Genomic DNA, 19,362 nt, shown 5'->3' on the forward strand with positions numbered 1-19,362 from the left:
TTTCTCATTATACAAATAATATATGCTTGTGGTCAAAAAGTCAAACCATACTGAAATATAAATATTGGAAAGAAGAGATTACCATTTCAGTCATATAGCTAACCACTTTTAAAATTCTGATGTTTATCCCATATTAAAACTCACTAGCTGAAGACCACAAGAACCATCTAAAGTTAAAATTAGGTTCATTTAGCTTGCTGCAGCAAGGAAGAGCCCACCCCAGAGAATGTATAGGGATGTGTGGGGATGTGTCATTAAGAAGGAATTGGGAAGAGTTTATTACAAGATCTGAGCTTATGCTGGTGGATTCTAAGGAGTCTTTAGGGAAAGCAGGAACCTGTCCTGGATTGGGTGCTCTCAGGACACAGGGACAATTTGGTAGATCTTTGGTAATTTTTATCTGGACTGCCAAGGGATTAAGATTGGGCAGGAGCTATCATTGGTAAAGAAGCTGTAATCATTCATGTAGGTATAAGAGGAAGATTTTAGCCATTTTCATGGCTTCAGGGGGCCTTGACCCTGTCTTGTTTCACTACAGTCTCAGAATGGCCTTGTCTGGTAATTGTTTATATCCTATAAGGCCTAACTTGATGTTTTGTTAGCAACATTACTGCCTGTGGGCTCAGTCACTCAGTCGTGTCCGACTCTTTGTGATTCTGTGGACTGCAGCCGCCAGGCTCCTCTTGTCCATGGAATTTTCCAGGCAAGAATACTGGAGTGGGTTGCCATTTCTTCCTCCAGGACATTACAGCCTAGAGTGAAAATTAATAAAGGTAAATCTCACTAAAGTGGAAAGATTGAGGGCAGGAGAAGGGGACGACAGAGGACGATGGTTGGATGGCATTGCCGACTCAGTGGACGTGAGTTTGAGCAAGCTCCAGGAGATGGTGAAGAACAGGGAAGCCTGGCATGCTGCATCCCAGAGGGTCCCAGTGTCGGACACGACAGAGCAACTGAACAACACTAAAATGGAGTTGGGAGGCCAGAAGAGGGCGCTCTCACACACTTATCACTGGATCCCCAAAGGAAGAGAGAAACCCTGTCTCTCCAGCAGAAGCCACACTACGTCCACCAGAAGGAGGGGAGTTTTTCCCTCCTTGCCTGACAACAGCCCAGCCAATGATAAAGCCACTGTATTTGAAACTCCCGTTTCCTTCAATGGACCTTCTGGTTCTAACGGCTCCTCCCAACTTTCCCTTCTCTGTAAGAGTTTTCTCTCATGTTTTACTGGACTTACTTGTGGCATACCACAGTTGTATGTCCTGAAGATCCCCGACAGGGTCGCCAGGAGTCAGACACGACTGAAGCGGTTTAACACATGCAAGCTGTTCCCAAATAAACTCATTCTGCTGGTAAAAATAACTGGTTGTTTCATTGTTTTAGGGTAACACTAGCTATCAGCTTTCAGATTATCTTTTTACTTTCTCAGTTCCCTATTTTAACCAGGGGCAGATAAAGTCAGCCTGCAGGATATTTCACTCTGAAGTTCAGATCTACTGTCAAGATCCCATTCATCAGAAGGTTGTTTAGAGAACATTAGCTGCTGTTGAACTAAAGTCAGAGCTTCATATTCCTTTTTTAGCAGATGAGCTGTTGGATCAGAGGTGACAAGGGCTTTATGGCAATATTTATGTGTATGGAGAGAACATGTACAGGCCAAAATACCTGACCTCCTTATTTCTTGTTTTCTGAAACGTTTTGGTATTATTAAAGATTCCGGAGAAGCCCATAGAAACATAAATACATTTTTCTTTTACACTAACATATATTCTACATTGAGAGGTCAATATTATATCCACAACAACTCTATTTTGATCATTGCCTGCTCACGTTTATGAAATTTTGAAAGAGTTTCGAAGACTTGGGTGGCATTCACTTACCTTTCCCATTACTTCTCTACCGCAACATATAGCATCCCCTTTCCTCCACTTTGATGGAGACAGAAACATCCCCTTCCTGGGTGTGAAATGACAGGGATGTTAGACTTGTGAATGTCTTGCCTATTGTGGTGTAAGCCATATAAAAAGTTGTTAGTAAGGAATCCCCTGGTGGCCCAGTGGTGGGAACTGCGTGCTTCCACTGCTGGAAGCACAGGTTCAATCCCTGGTGGGGGAACTAAGTTCCCCCAGGCCACATCGTAAGGCCAAAAAAAAAATTGTTATTAATTGAATTTAGGCTTCCCTGGTGGCTTTCTGGTAAAGAATCTGCCTGTCAATGCAGGAGACATGAGTTCTATCCCTGGGTCGGGAAGATTCCCTGGAGAAGGAAATGGCAACCCACGCCAGTATTCTTGCTTGGGAAATCCCATGGACAGAAGAGCCTGGTGGGTTACAGTCCATGGGGTCACAAAGAGTTGGACACAACTTAATGACTAAATAACAACAAATTGAATTTAGTTAACCAGAATCAACTGATGTTTGATTCATGAGGAAAAGATACTAGAGGGGACTGAATAGCACTCATAGGAAAGTGGATACAAACCCAACAGTTAGTTTTATTACGTGTTTTACCTAAAAGACAAGAAAATCACATTAGGCGTTAGGTATTATACCAATGACTAACTGAAGTTAAAAAGTGGGACGCTTCCAGTGGGATGCTTGGAAACATGTCTGTGGGTTGTTGGTGCTCCCTCCATCAAGAGGAGGACTCTATTGTGCTTCCAGCACAGAGGGCACAGGTTTGATCCTTGGTCGGGGAACTAAGATCTCACATGCCATGTGATACAGTCAAAAATTAAAAAAAAAAAAAAGAGTCTATGTCCTACTCCCATAAATAGGAGTGGCCTTTGACTGTGTTGTCTAACAGAAAAGATAGAAGCAACTTTGTGTGACCTCTAGTTGGCCCTGGGGCAGTCACTCTAGGAGACTTCTGCAGTAGTCTAAGAGATCTGCATATTCTGGGGTCTCCAGGTGGAGAGATCATGTGAAGATGAAGGAGGGAGGGAGAAAGGGAAGGGGGGAAGAGAGAGAGGTGAAGAAGAGGAAGAGGAAGAAGGAGAAGAGGAGGAGATGAGAAGATAAGAAAAGAGGAGGAAGGAGAAGAGATGGATCTGAGGGCCCTAGCTCCTTCACCTCCCAGTGGTTTGACTCTCGCCAGCCCAGGCATCAAACATGAGCAAAGAATCCTTTGAGGTGACTCTAGCCACAATCTGACTGTGACCTCATAAATGCTAACTGACCTTGGTAAGTCCTCAGGTTTTTGAGCTAAAATAAAATGACTGTTATTGTTTGAAAAGGCACTGTTTTGGGATGGTTTACTATGCTTCACGAGACAACTGGAACAATGAATTGATGATGGCTTGTGTCCCTCTAATTGAGAGACTTGAACCCAGGGATCAATACCTTGGAATTTTACTGTCGTGTAACTTGATACCAGCACTTGCTTAGGTCCTTTTTATTGAAATTTTCTCTGATCATCTTCATAACCTAAAAGCTCCTGGTCTAAAATTATATAGAAGCTGGCTAGATGACTGGTGAAGACAGTAGCCATGCATAACTTTTGGTGATAAGATTGAACAGCTTTCCCTAATTTATTATATTTAGTACTATTATCAGAATAGAGGAGAGTAATATATTGTATAAAGGATTAATTTGTGATAACCTGAGAGCATTGAAAAAAATCTCTATACTCTTTCAGTTCATAAAATGTATTACACATGTTATCATTTGACAAGAACATTTAAATCTGGAAACTTGTAAGTGAAATCTTTTGTACCCTGTTACTGTATGTCTTTGTATACGAACATCAGTATGCTTCCTTTAACTGGAGAAATACACCATTGAACATAAGCTTATTAATGATTTACATATACAGAGCGCAAGGAATTATAGCTATCATCTTCTAATAGAGTATAATCTACAAAAATGCTGTCACTATTTAGTACATCTGAAACTAATATAATATTGTAAATCAACTACACTTCAATTAAAAATAAAAAAATTTTAAGTAAAAAAAACCCTCAAAATTTAACTTAGGACTGAACTTTTTTAGCTTGTAAATTTTCTTTTATCCTAAGTTTGGTAAACATAAGAGCCCTCATAACCGTTTTGGGTCCATTGCAATGTGGAGAATGTGAAATAAATGTAGTCATTGCTATTAGGTTTCTTTCTTTTTTTTTTTTTTTACTGAAATAAAATGCACATAACATAAAATTAACTATTTGAAAACATACAATTTAATTGCACTTAGTACATCTTCGGGCTTCCCTGTTGGCTCAGACAGTAAAGAATCAGCCTGCAATGCAAGAGACCTGGGTTTGATCCCTGGGTCGGGAAGATCCCTTGGAGGGGAATGGCTGTCAACTCCAGTATTCTTGCCTGCAGAGTTCAATGGATAGAGGAGCCTGGCAGGCTAAGTCCATGAGGTGGCAAAGATTGGACACAGCTGAGTGACTAGCACTAACGTACATCTACAATGTGTTGCACCCACTGCTTCAAATAAATAGGTCTATTTGATGCCTACTTGGTGGGAAGTTCTTAAGCAGTGCTTCTCAAAACATGGCTTAGGCATTCCTGTGGTTTCTTATATACCTTTTTTTTTTTTGCATTCATATTTAGAATATGACAGCATCTCCTCTTCTGTTTCTTTTGTGATGTATCATAATTCAGACAAATGCTATATCAAAATGTGCTGAATTAATTATGAGAATTCTGAAATTAGTTTTTAATTCTGTAATACATGAATATGTTCTTGTAAAAGATGAAAACAATTCAGACAGAGCTTAAGGGTGCCAATTCTTATCCTGTCTTTACACCACTATTAATGCAATGTGTATTTGTCTAGACCTTTTTGCCATTCATTTACATACTTATGAATTCTTATAAAATATACATTTTTATAAAAGGAACATTATTCTGTATCTTTTCTTTTGCAACTTAAAAAAAAAAAAACCCAATCCACCACTGGATTTATAAATCTTTTAAACTACTGCATGTATTCTGTAATATGAACTACCACAAATAATTTAGCCATTTACTTAAAGTCCCAACCCCTCTCTGTTACTGAGCTGGACCACACAACGCCTGGTGTTCAAGGGATTTTTAATTACCCCTTTGGAGACATAGTTTCTCCCAGAAGAAAGGTTCTAGGCCTGGCAAACATGCTGGTGTTTTCCTAGCATTGATAGCACTTAGAGAAATCTCAGGGTCACAAGAAACGTGTATAATAAAATGGACTATATCACGCCATATTATCTTCCAAAGTGGCTGAACTAAATTTAAACACCTATGTAGAGATTTTAAATATCCCTTGGAAAAGACAGCTCCCAGGACGAGCTTGGCCAACCCCGCCCCGCCTCCCGCGCAGGCCCGCCCCGCCTCCCGCGCAGGCCCGCCCCGCCTCCCGCCCAGGCCCGCCCCGCCTCCCGCCCAGGCCCGCCCCGCCTCCCGCCCAGGCCCGCCCCGCCTCCCGCCCAGGCCCGCCCCGCCTCCCGCCCAGGCCCGCCCCGCCTCCCGCCCAGGCCCGCCCCGCCTCTCCAGCACTAGCCTCGGTCCCGCCCCTTCCGCTAGGAGTTCCCGCCTCTCGGCCGCGCCTGGTCGGGGGGCGGGGCATCGGTCAGCCGTGACGTCACTGCCGGCTGGACGCCATCTTGCTGGTTTGCGGCTGGTGTTGGATGTGGCGGCAGTGGTGGTGAGGGCGTGGGGAAGGGTGGGGTGAGGGGGCGAGGCCGCGGCGGGGGCGGTGAAAGGCTCCTCCGCTCAGCCCCACCGCGTGGGACGGCGCGAACGCGGTGTCGGAGGGATGTCCGCTTTCTCTGAGGCGGCGCTGGAGAAGAAGCTGTCGGAGTTGAGCAACTCGCAGCAGAGCGTGCAGACCTTGTCCCTGTGGCTCATCCACCATCGCAAGCACTCGCGGCCCATCGTCACCGTGTGGGAGCGGGAGCTGCGGAAAGGTGAGTCGGCCGCTCCTCGCCCCCCGGACTGTTCTCTGCCGCCTCCGGGATCCCCCTCCCCGCGCTCCTTGGGATCCCCACTCCCCCAGCGACCCCAGCCCCCGGGTGCCCCGCACCGCCCTTACCCGGCGCCCCGGGCTCCCTGGCGTCGGTGGGCTGCGGGCGAGGAGGAGCGGCTTGCACCGCGCCTCCTGCGAAGCTATCTTTAGTAGGTGTTGTTGGATAAGGTATAAGGTTTAACGTGGAAACAGTAGCCAGGGGCTTAGGACTCCGCTACTAACTACAGTCGGAAATTTAGGCAGTCAGGTTTTTTTCTTTTTTTCATTGTGTACAATCTAATGGAGCAGAGGGGGAAGGGCAAAATTGGGAAGTATAGAAAGTAAGAGATTGTTATGGGGTTGGGAGATAATTTCTTTTCTATAACACAATACTCAATCTTGTAAAATCAAGAGAGGAATCAGAGTTTTTAGACTGGGAGAGTCTAAAATAAGAAGATGTATGATGTAATGGAAAGAATCCTAATTTGTAGATTTTAGAGGACTGTAGATTTTAGGAGGACCTGGATTAGGGAGATTTAATTTCTGGGTTGCAAGTGTCTCACCTGAAAATGTATTAGTTAAGTGATCTAAGGTACTTTCTTGCTCTATTATTATACGTCTTTAGGGTATTGTCTTTATTTTACAAAGCATTCGATAGTGCTTCTGTAAATGAAGTTAACTTTTTTCCAGCTGAAGTCTGCTGTCACTAAAATATGTAGAAGAATCATTTCATTACTGCAGAGCATATTTACCCAGGAGAACTGATTGTATGATGGTGCGACTGAAAATTAAAATATTTGATCTGCTTAGTCTGGATTTATACCTTAATTCTTAATTCACTGGATAAAGAGAGTAGACTCTTAATTGTTGTTTCAGGCATCTTGATGTACCTGCTATTATTTATTAAGCATTTTAGCAAACCGTAATTAATCAAACAGATGCTTGTGTATTGATCCATATGAAAGCCATATGTTGTATTAATACCATATCCAAATTGTCTATATAGAATGGAGACAAGCTGTGATTTTCTTGTGTATTTGCCCGTTGTTAATTCCTTAGAAAAAACTGATGTACAGTCCTGTTTTTCACTTCATGTGTTAAGTGTGTGTGTATTGGCCCTCATGGAGGAATTCACTTGCGAGTGGCCAAAAAGGTTTGAGAAACACAGATATAAATGTCTGGATAATAGCTATGAACTTTGAGAAGGCAGGAATTATCTTTGCTTATCTACCTTATTAGATATGAAAATCAGCAACAGTTTTATATTGTTTATATTTGGAGGGGAGGGAGAAAGAGCATAAGAGCATAAGGATTGTTATCCAGACTATTCTTAAGAACTACCAAAGATCAGTAGAAAAGTGGCCATACTGTTAAAAGCATTTCACGTAAGCAGAAACCTGAAAGACCAGTAAATGATACTCATCTTACTAATCAAGAAGACATAAATCAGTGAAGTACTACATTAGACCTTTTGGTTTGCAAAGTTAAAAAGTATGACAGAGAATTCCCTGATGATCCAGTGGTTAGGCCCCTAAGCTTTCACTGTGGGAAGGGGGGAGGGTACTGAGTTTGATCCCTGGTCAGGGAACTTAAGATCCTGCAAACTGAGGGAGCATGGCCCCACAAAATGTATGACAGTGCCAAGGATTGGTGAGGAGGGCAGGAAACAAGAACTCTCTTAGACTGCTGATTCTAGTTAATGAAAAAGGAAATGAACTTGGTAACCTCTAATGAAGTTGAAGGCATATGTCCTCTGACCTACTAGTTCTGTGAATATATCCTGGAAACTCAAGAAATTATTGTAGCCTGTTAATAAAATTAGATAAACAGTGTAAGCATCTCATTAGAGTATGGACAAATATATTTTTACATTCATACAATAGTAATATAATAGTTTTCATGAATTAACTAGATCTACATGAAGCAACATGACTGAATTAAAAAACAACAAACAAACAAAATGTTGAGCTGAGAAAGCAAGGTGCAGACCATCATGCCATATAGTGAAAGTTTGAAAACATGCTTGACTGGATAGGCCAAGGTAGTGGCTACCACAAGGGAGAGAGGAAATGAAAACAGATCTGTGTAGCTTATAGTACATGTATTTGAAACATTTTTTGAAGCACTGGGAAAAATGATAAGAAGATACTCTGTTAGCTGAGTTTGGGAATGTTTTCATAGGTTTAAATGTTCCATAAATAGAAAAAAAAATTAAAGGCATATAAATAGATGCTTTAGGGGAGAGAAGTGTTGGGTGTTGATGGTGAAGATAGAAATGATGGTAGTTGTGGAGGTGATCATGCTGCTGCATTTTTCAGTGTGACATGGGATTTTCTGCCAAATGTTTCCTTTCTGTGACATGATTGTTGCTTTGTAGGGCACACATAACCTTGATGTCCTCCCTGTTCTGTGATGTCCTCCCTGTTCTGTGCAGTTTTGCTCATCAACTTTAGCATAATGATGATGACAGTGATTAACTGAGTACCAGGCATTGTTTTAGACATCTTACTGTGATATCTTGAATCCTCACATTATCTCTGCAGAATAAGTATTTTTGAAAGGATTGATCAAATTTGGAATGTCAAGAAATAAACTAAGGAAAATTAGTTGAACATTTTGTATTAAGCTTGGCATTTTTTAGTTTCTTGAAGTGGTTAAATGACATTGGTAGGGAAAAGTACTGGTCAAAATGTAAGAATGAGTAGGTGAAATGCCGTGTCAAATGCCCTTATGATAAATGCCCTTATGACGATTTCCCCTATTGTCTGCTTATCTTTGTCTCCTTGAAAGAAAGATAAACCCCCAGAGAGATATACCCCAGGGCCCTTAAGAAGAACAAAGTAGCGATATCCTTGATACATACAATGTAACCAAAAAGAGAGGTGACCATTTTGTTGTTTTGTAACAGCTCTGTTGAGATATAATTACCAAAATAAATAGAACTCTATGAGATACAATTAACCTACCCTCCAAGCATTACTAGGAACAAAGCTAGTGGAGGTGTTAATTCCAGCTGAGCTATTTCAAATCCTAAAAAATAACGCTGTGAAAGTGCTGCATTCAATATGCCAGCAAATTTGGAAAACCCAGCCATGGTCACAGGACTGGAAAATGTCAGTTTTCATTCCATTTGGAAAAAAGGGCAATGCCAAAGAATGTTCAAACTACCATACAATTGCGCTCATTTCACATGCTAGCAAGGTAATGCTCAAACTTCTTCAAGCTAGGCTTGCAACAACAGTATATAAACTGAGAACTTCAGATGTACAAGCTGAATTTAGAAAAGGCAGAGGAACCAGAGATCAAATTGCCAACATCCTTTGGATCATAGAAAAAGCAAGAGAATTCCAGAAAAAACATCTATTTCTGCTTCATTGACTACACTAAAGCCTTTGACTGTGTGGATAACAACAACCTTGGAAAATTCCTAAAGAGATGGAAATACCAGACCACCCTACTTGCCTCCTGAGAAACCTGTTTACAGGTCAAGAGGCAACAATTAGAACCAGACATGAAACAAGGGACTAGTTCAAAATTGAGAAAGGAGTACGTCAAGGCTGTATATTGTCACTCTGCTCATTTAACATATATGCAGAGAACATCATGAGAAATGCCAGGGTGGATGAAGCACAAGCTGGAATCAGTATTGCGGGGAGAAATATCAGTAACCTCAGACAGGCACATGATACCACCCTTACGGCAGAAAGTGAAGAGAAACTAAAGAGCTTCTTGGTGAAACTGAAAGAGGAGAGTGAAAAAGCTGGCTTAAAACTCAACATTCAAAAAAACAAAGATCATGGTTTCCAGTCCTGTCACTTTGTGGCAAATAGATGGGGGAAAAGTGGAAACAGTGGCAGATTTTATTTTCTTGAACTCCAAAATCACTGTAGATGATGACTGCAGCCACAAAAGTAAAAGACGCTTGCTCCTTGGAAGAAAAGCTATAACAGACCTAGACAGTGTATTAAAAAGCAGAGACATTACTTTGCTGGTAAAGGTCAGTATAGTCAAAGCTATGGTTTTTCCAGTAGTCTATGTACAGATGTGAGAGTTGGACCATAAAGAAGGCTGAATGCCGAAATATTGATGCTTTCAAATTGTGGTGCTGGAGAAAATTGTTGAGAATTCCATGGACAGCAAGGAGATCAAACCAGTCAATCCTAAAGGAAATCAACCCTGAAATGTTCATTGAAAGGACTGAAGCTGAAGCTCCCATACTTTGGCCACCTATTTCGAAGAGCCGACTCATTGGAAAAGACCCTGATGCTGGGCAAGATTGAAGGCAAAAAGAGAAGGGGGGAGGAGAGGATGAGGTGGTTCGATAGCATCACCATCTCAATGGATATGAATCTGAGCAATCTCTGGGACGTGGTGGAGGACAAAGGAGCCTGGCGTGCTGCAGTCCATGGGATCACAAAGAGTCGGACGTGACTTGGTGACTGAACAATGGCAGCAGTTGTTTTAGAATTTTAAAAATACAGTTAATATGCTATAACTAGAATGTAGAAAGCTTTTAATGATTAAAAATAATTTCACTTTATATATTTATAATTGATGCCTTAAAATATGTTTTCTGCCATCACTCTGCTGATGATTCAGTAATTTTTTTTTCTTTTTTAGCAGTCTAAATGTCACTGGTATTTCTTGAGCACGTCAGACTTAACATGTACAAAATAACAATTTATCATCTTTCCCCACTCTTGTCCCACTTCCCTGTTACTCTTCCTATATTTACTATTTCAGTGAAAAGAATTACTGTCTACCAGTTGCCTAAACTCAGAACTTAAAGGTTGTCTGGACGCCTCGCTTCATACCTGCAACTTTTTTTATTCCTGTTTTAGCAGTACTTTGTGTCCTGTCCCACCCTGCTGCCTAACCCTTCATCTTCTTAGTTTTTAATCTTTATTTATTTGTCTCATGGAGTCTTAGTTGAGGCATACAGCATCTTCTGTTGCAGGGCCAGGCGATGGACGAGCTCTAGAGCCCATAGGCTTGGTGGTTATGGCTCACGGGCTTAGCTGCCTCCTGCCATGTGGGATCTTAGGTCCCCCACCAGGAATCGAACTCATGCCCCTGCATTGGAAGGTTAATTCCTAACCAGTGGACCACCAGGAAAGTCCCGTCCACCTCTTTTACTAGCACTCTTGCAGTAATTTTACTTCTAGGTATGTATTCACAAGAATTGAAAACAGGTATTCAGACGAATACTTTACAAGAATACTCATAGCAGTACAATTCACAGTACCCAAAAGGTGAAAACAGCCTGACTGTCCCTTAGTGCATGAATAGATTTATGTGGTATATCCATGCACAGAAATACTATTCTGCCTTAAAAAGGAGTGAAATGCCAATTCATGGTACAATGTGGGTGAACCTCAAAAACATGTGATGTGAAAGAAGCCAGGCACAAAAGGTCACATATTGTAGGATTCCTTTTTATATGAAATATCCAGAATAGATGAATCCGAAAAGAGAGAAAGTCATTGGCAGAGACTGGGGAGAAGAGGAATGGGAAATGAACGACTTGAATGGGTCTGAGGTTGTCTTTGAGGGTGACAAAAGTGTTTTGGAATTAGGTATAGATGATGGTTGCACAACTGTATGATAAATGTCCCTGGGTTATATACTTTAACATTGTTAATTTAAACTTATATGAATTTCCTCTCAACTCAGAAAAGATATAGGAAATTCCTCAGCAGCCTAGCGGTTAAGACTGCACTTTCATTGTTGAAGGTCCAGGTTTGATCCCTGACTGGGGAACTAAGATCCTGCAAGCTGCACAGTGTGGCCAAAATAAATAAAGTAAAAATTAATTAAAAAGATTAAAAAATTTTAAAAGATGATTCAACACCTTTTTGTATGTCTTTATGTTGTCCTCACAAACTACATTTTGTATATGTTATGTGCCCATCATCATATTTTTAGAAACTTCTGACATGTTAAGGCTAATAATGAACTCCAATTACAAACATTTACCTGTTTGAGGAAGACTTGGAAAAAATTTCCGGCTTTTCCAGTCTATCATATTGTTCTGCTCTTCCCATATTTATCTATTCTTAGAGAAGTGGTTCTAAAAGTGTGGTCACTGGGTCCCCTTTGGTGGATCATCAACACCCTTTTAGGAAGCATATGAGACAAGGTAAAAATTATTTTCAAATACTAAGATATTCTCTCTCACACAGCTCTTTTCACTGTGTTGGTATGTTCTTTGATGGGGTAAAAGGAAAAGTGGGTGAAAACTGGTAGTGCCTGATCATTAATCACGGCAGAAGCACCAGACTGTACTAGTAATCATTGTATTTTTCAAACTGCATGCTCACAGCTAAAAAATGTCACTTTCCTGACTATGCTCATCACAGTAGCTCAGCTTACTGATTTTATTAAATCTTGACACTTGTGTGCATGTGTCTGTGTGTGTGCTTGGGCTTTTTTCATTATGGTAAAATATATGAAACATAAAATTTAACACTTTAACCTTTTCCCCCCTGTTTTAGTAAAATATACATAATATTAATTTATCATTTTAACCATTTTTTAACTGTACAGTTAAGTCCATTCACACTGTTTTGCAACTGTCATCACCATCCTCCTCCAGAACTTTTTTCATTTTCCCAAACTGAAACTCCATTCCCATTGAACAGTAAATTCCCTATTCTCTCCCACCCTCTGGCAACCACTCACTTCTGTGAGTATGAATTTGGCCACTCTGGGTTGCCTCATTTAAGTGAAATCATGGAATTTATTCTTTTGGGAGTGGCTTATTTAACAACATTATTTTCAAGGTTCATCCATGCTGTAGCATGTGTCAGGCTTTTTTCCCTTTTTAAGAGCTAAATAATAGTCTTATATCTATATACCAGCTTTTAGTTAATCATCTATTGATGGCACTAGGGTTGCTTCCACTTTTTGGCTATTGTGAGCAACACTGGTATGAACATGATTGTACAAATATCTGTGTGAGTCCCTTCTTTAGTTCTTTTGAGTATGTACCCGGAAGTGAAGTTGGTAGATCATGTGGTAATTCTGTGTTTAGTTTTTTGAAGAACAACTGTACTCTTTTCCACACTGACTGTGCCATTTTACGTTGCCACCCACTTGCAGTGTACCAGGATTCCAATTTCTGCACATCTTCATCAGTACACATTATTTTCTGTTTTTGTTTGTTTTGAAAAAAGACATTCTAATGATTGTGAAGTAGTATCTGTGGTTTAATTTTCATTTCCATACTGACTAGTGAAGACTATATATGCAGGTGTTTGTTTCTGGGCTCTTTATTCTATTCTTTTGGTTTGTACGTCTGTCCTTATGCCTATACTATACTATACTGATTACTATTGTTTTCTCTTAGGTACTGAAATCAGGGAATAGTCTTTTAACTTTAATTTTGTTTTTTAAGATTGTTTTGGCTATTTAGGATCAGTTGGAAATCTATACGAATTTTACGTTAGGTTTTTTGATTTCTGTCAAAATGCCATTGGCAGTTTGGCAGGGATTCCATTTAATTTGTAGGTTGCTTTGAATATGGTTATCTTAGTAGTATTAAGTCTTCCAATCCATGAAAATGAGATATATTTCAGTGTATTTGTATCTTTTATTTCTTGTTATGGTTTTCAGTATACAAGCCTTATATCTGTTTGGTTAAATTTATTCCTAAGTATTTTATTCTTTTTTGATAAAATTATAAATAGAATTTTTAGTTTATTTTTTCTGTTGTTCATTGTTAGTTTATAGAAATGCAATTCATTTTTGAATGCTTTATATTCTGCAAGTTTGCTGAATTCATTTATTATTTCTAAGTTTTTTGTGGACTCATTAGGGTTTTATAACAAGTAACATCGATGAACAGAGATAATTTTACTTCTTTGCTTCTAATTTGGATCTTATTTCTTTTTCTTGCCTGATTGCTCTCACTAGAAGCTTCAGTAGTATGTTGAATAAAAGTGGTGAAAGTGAGCATTCTTCTTTTTTTCCGGATTGTAGGGGAAAAGCTCTCAGTGACTAGAGAATCACATTAGATGTGATTACATGTCTTTTAAATAATCTGTGTAACAAAATGAGAGGTATACATGAAGTTCTGTATACTGCAGATTCTGGAGGAAATACACCTGTGTGATTGCTTTCTGAGCTAAACCAGCTGCTTTTTTCATGGAATACCATTTTGTTTGAAAAAACTGACTGATGCGCGAAACTGTGATTATTGAGACATGGATATTTGCCAGATGTTTTCTCAAAATGACTGTAATGACTCTCTTTAATCAAGAGAGACAACTGACAGTATTTGTTGTCCATTATAAAATTTTCAAGCAAAAATTAGAATTTTGGAAAATTTTTAAGCAAAAATTAGAATTTTGGAAAACTTAATGTGCTTAATGTGCTATCTTGAGCCTGACACCTGATTCTCAGTGCTTTTAAACACTCTTCCAATGAAGTCAGTAGTTATACTTTTGCAAATGTGATTTTTAAAAATAATTACCTAATAAAAGCAAACCAATGTTTATCAAGAAACTAATGTGTGATTTACAAAATGATATGTAAGTCAAAGATCCATTCAAAGAGCATGGTAGATTAAAGTATTTTAATGTAAGAGAGTTTTAGAAGTTCACCAATATGTTTTTAGATTCCATATTGCAATTTAGAATCTTTTTAAAAACTATGGCTTTTTGGATTTTGGTGTAGTTTCAAAGAATATCCGCAACTATGTAACTGTTCAGACAGTTTGCTCTTACCAAGTTTATCTGGGTGTGGTCTGCTTTTTTTCATTACTTTCAGTAAAGCAATGTACTGTAGTGTATTCTATAGAGAGACAGGAGAATCCATCTGTATTCTGTTGAGGTGGAGATTTGCAAAAATGTAAAACAGTATGACTCATTTAAGATTTTTGGGGAGAAATGTATTTTTTAAACAAATGCTATTTGTGTTAACATGTAATTTTAAAGATTATGTTAAGAATTCCTCTGTTTTAATTTTTAATAAGGTACATATTGATGGGTATAAGAGCATGAAGGGATTCTGAGACCAGAAAGTTTGAGAGCTGTTTTCAGATTAACAGAGACCATGAGTGCTTCACATTAATTTTATTTTAGCTCATTGTGCCTAATTCAGTGTAGTAATTGTTTTCATTTTTAAAGCTCTAGCTTTCAGATTCTTTTGGAGTTAAGTAACTGAAATTGATATTAATGTCTATAAATAAAAATGTAGAGTTGAACTCTGGATTTTTCTTCTAACCACCCTCTTCTGGAAGTGCTGGTGTAGTCATTTTTTAGCCCCCAAACATGATATTTTTAAAAATAGTGTTTATTTTTCTATAATTATAGATTCACAGTCAGTTTTAAGAAATAATGCAGAGAGATCCTACTTACCTGCTGCCAGCTTTCGCCAATGGTAATATCACAGACAACTAGTTTTTTAAAAAATTCTCTGATATTATAGATCCTGCAAAACATCACAGCTGTGGTATTGACATTGATATAGTCAAAATATGGAACATACCCATCACCACGAGCAATCCCTCGTGTTGCCTCTTAGCTACATCCACCTCAATCCCAACACACCCCCGTTTAATCCTAGTTGATCAAATTTTTCTTTATAAATTATGTTTTTCGTGTCAAGTTTAAGAACTCTGATTAGACCTGTTTTTCCAAAGATTTTTTCCCTGTGTGTTTTGTTGTAAAATATTTATAGTTTTGCATTTAAGTCCATATTCCTTTTTGAGTTAATTTTTATATAAGGTGTAAAATTTAGATCAATGTTTAAATGATCTAGTATCCTCTGTTGAAAAAGCAGACTGTCTTTCCTTTATTGAATTGCTTTGCTACTTTGTCAAAAGTATACTGCTTTGTCGCATATTTGTGCCAGTCTGTTTCTGGGTTCTCTGGCCTAGTCCATTGATCCATGTGTGTCTCCTTTCCCCAGTGCCACAGGTAATCTTTGTTACTCTGTTAGCTATGTGAAAGTCTTGAAATCGGGTAGATTGATTCCTTGCAGAATTGTTTTAGCTCTTCTGGTTCTTTTGCCTTTCTCAACAGATTTCAGAATAATCTGGTCTATATCAATAAAGATTATTTTGCTTAGGGTTTTTGATAAGAGTTGCATTAATCCAGTTTAGGGAGAATTGTCACCTTAATTATGTCACATCTTCTAATCCAGGAATATAGTATATTTCTCCATTTATTTATAATTTTTGATGTTTTTTATAGCTCTCAAATAGCTTTCAGCACACAAGTCCTGTGTTTTGTTATATTTACATTTAAATATATTGATTATTTGGAGCAATTTAAAAGGATATTGTATTTTTAATTTTACTGTTCACATATTTATTGCTAATATATTGAAATACATATTTCAATATGAAAGGCTGTATATTGTCACCCTGCTCATTTAACTTATATGCAGAGCACATCATGTGAAATGCTGGGCTGGATGAAGCTCAAGCTGGAATCAAGATTGCCAGGAGAAATATCAACAGCCTCAGATACACATATGACACCACCCTTATGGCAGAAAGTGAAGAAGAACTAAAAAGCCTCTTGATGAAAGTGAAAGCGGAGAGTGAAAAAGTTGGTTTAAAACTCAACATTCAAAAAACAAACATCATGGCATCCGGTCCCATCACTTCATGGCAAATAGATGGGGAAACAATGGAAACAGTGAGAAATTTTCTTTTTTGGGGCTCCAAAATCATTGCAGAGGTGACTGTAGCCATGAAAACAAAAAACTCTTGCTCCTTGGAAGAAAAGCTGTGATTAACCTAGGCAGCATATTAGAAAGCAGAGACATTACTTTGCAAACAAAGGTCCATCTAGTCATGTTTCCAGTAGTCATGTATGGATGTGAGAGTTGGACTGGAAAGAAAGCTGAGTGCCGAAGAATTGATGCTTTTGAACTGTGGTGTTGGAGAAGACTCTTGAGAGCCCCTTGGACTGCAAGGAGATCCAACCAGTCAATCCTAGAGGAAATCAGTCCTGAATATTCATTGGAAGGATTGATGCTGAAGCTGAAACTCCAATACTTTGGCCTCCTGATGTGAAGAACTGACTCATTTGAAAAGACCCTGATGCTGGGAAAGATTGAAGGTGGGAGGAGAAGGGGACAACAAAGGATGAGATGGTTGGATGGCATCACTGACTGGATGGACATGAGTTTGAGTAGCCTCCGGGAGTTGGTGATGGACAGAAATGCCTGGCGTGCCACAGCCCATGGGGTCGATGTGGATGGACCTTGAGGACATAATGCTATGTGAAATAAATCAGGGAAAGAAATACTGTATGAACTCATATGTGAATCTTTCTTTCTTTCTTTTTTTTTTTTTAAAAAAGGCCATGTACCCAAACTCATAGGAAAAGAAATCAGGTTTGTAGTTGCTAGAAGTAGAAGATGGTCAAAAGGTGCAAACTAAGTTTTAAGATAAATAAATAGTAGGGATGTAATGTACAAAATGATGACATGACTGTCATTAACATTGCTGTATGGTGGCTCAGGTGGTAAAGCATCCGCCTGCAGTGTGGGAGACCCGTGTTTGCTCCCCGGGTTGGGAGGATCTCCTGGAGAAGGGAATGGCTACCCACTCCAGTATTCTGGCCTGGAGAGTTCCATGGACAGAGGAGCTGGCAGGCTGCAGTGCATGGGGTGGCAAAGGGTTGGACACAATTGAGTGACTAGCAGTTTAGTATGGTATATATGACTCTGTTTAAGAAAGTAAAGCCCAAGAGGTCTCATCACAAGGAGAAAAAAGTTTTTTTTAATTTTTTTTCTTTTTTTTGCATCTATATGAGATGACAGATTTTAACTTAACTGTGGCAGTCAGTTCATGGTATATGTGAGCATTGTGCTGTACTCCTTAAATGATATAGTGCATTGTGTCAGTTGTATCTCAAAAACTGGGGTGGGGGAAGCAGCTTTATTTTTGTGTGTCACTTTCATTTATTTCTGCTTCTACTTTTTTTATTTCCCCCTATTTCCTTGTTTTATATATTTATTTTTATGTTCTTAATGTCAGTTTTTGAGGTAAGAGCTTATATTTTTGGCTTTAGACTTGTTCATCTTTTCTAGCATGTGCATTTAGTACTACAAGTTTCTCTCAGTACTGCTTCAGCTTTATTCCAGAAAATTTGAATTTTCAGCATATTTGCATATGCTAGTTGAAGCATTTATATGATGGCTGTCTTAAAATTTTTTATAAATTCTCAAATCTCTGTCATCTTTGTATTGGCATCTATTGATTGCCTTTTTTCATTCAGTTTGAGATCTTGATGCTTGGTATGGTGGATTTTTTGCTTGATCCATAGATTTTTTTTGGTATTATGTTATGAGACTTTGGACCTTATCGAATTCTATTTTAGCTGGGTTTCTGTGACACCACCCCATCAGGGGAGGGAGGTCTTCTTCATTACTGTTGTGTGTGAATGGGGGTTTTAGCGTCCCGTGAGACTTCCCCTGCTCCCACAGACGTGTAGGAGTGAGTGTGTGGGCCCAATACTGCTGGACCATGGTGGAGGTCCCGACTTTCCACTAGTCCTTCTGTGACTCCACCCCAGTGAGGACTGTCTCCCTACTGGGTGGGGTGGAAGCCCAGGCTCTCTGCTTTGCCTTCTCTGACACCGCTCTAGAGAGGTGTTATGCTCCACGTTACGGGCTTTGCTGGCGTGGGTGCGAGTGGGGCCACTGATTCTGTTTTCTTTTCCTTTCTGTAGTGTGTTTGGTTGGAGTAGGTAGGTTATTTTCTAGAAGTTTTCTGTCTTTTTAGGCTGCCCTTTTCCTACTCCTTTGACTAGAGTGAGAAGGCTTCTGTTGGAGGTTTTTATATCTGCACCTGTTAGGACTTCTGGGTTGCTGGCCTCATCAACTTTGAATCTGAGATATCTGAGGCAAAATGAAAACTCTGGGAACCCACCTTGTGTTGAACTCTCAAGGCCCCTCGCCAGTCTACCTTCTTTTTTTTTTTTCTCCTGTGTTTGGTTTATTTATGATGTCCAGGATTTGTAGTTTTACTTTGAGGAGGACTAGAAAAATGTATGTCTGCTCTATCTTCTCAGAAGCAGAAGTCTCCTACAAATTGGTCTTTATACTGGAATTGGGACACATCATTTGTAACTCTGAGACTAGTGTTTTCTACCAGTGTTTTCTTGTCTTTGATATTATAGGATATTTTCAGGTTTATGTGTTAAGTATTTTAACAAGTTTATTTTAATGTAGCTGTATGCCAAGCACTTTTGCTTTTTATTGCTTTAAAGCATGCCTTTATTGTATGTGTTTTAAAATACAATAGTATGTAAAACTGCTAAGTAAACTTGATTGCAGAGAGGTCAATTATCCCCATATTAATCTGTAACTTCAGAACAGTCAATGAGAAATTTAACTCTAATTCTGTAAATCTTTGAAAAACATGAATGTGCAGAAAGAGCCACGGCAGTTTTTGTCTTGAGAATTTTGACAGTT

The 19,362-nt window shown here is 39.2% G+C and overlaps 1 protein-coding gene across 5 annotated transcripts in view; it reads left to right on the top strand.

Moving 5' to 3' along the window:
• The first annotated feature begins 5,627 nt into the window (after positions 1 to 5,627).
• The window catches only part of RPRD1A (regulation of nuclear pre-mRNA domain containing 1A), a 64,969-nt gene continuing 51,234 nt past the window's right edge, over positions 5,628 to 19,362 (top strand). For 4 of the 5 annotated variants that reach the window (XM_061131056.1, XM_061131057.1, XM_061131058.1 and 1 more), the window contains exon 1: positions 5,628 to 5,890. In XM_061131056.1, coding sequence (XP_060987039.1) covers positions 5,740 to 5,890 — 151 coding nt within the window. In that variant the 5' untranslated portion in view covers positions 5,628 to 5,739. The remainder of the gene's footprint in view (positions 5,891 to 19,362) is intronic. The other variant, XM_061131059.1, reaches the window with a different exon arrangement.

Source organism: Dama dama, chromosome 27, assembly GCF_033118175.1.
Source record: "Dama dama isolate Ldn47 chromosome 27, ASM3311817v1, whole genome shotgun sequence".
In the NCBI taxonomy this organism is placed as follows: Eukaryota; Metazoa; Chordata; class Mammalia; order Artiodactyla; family Cervidae; genus Dama; species Dama dama.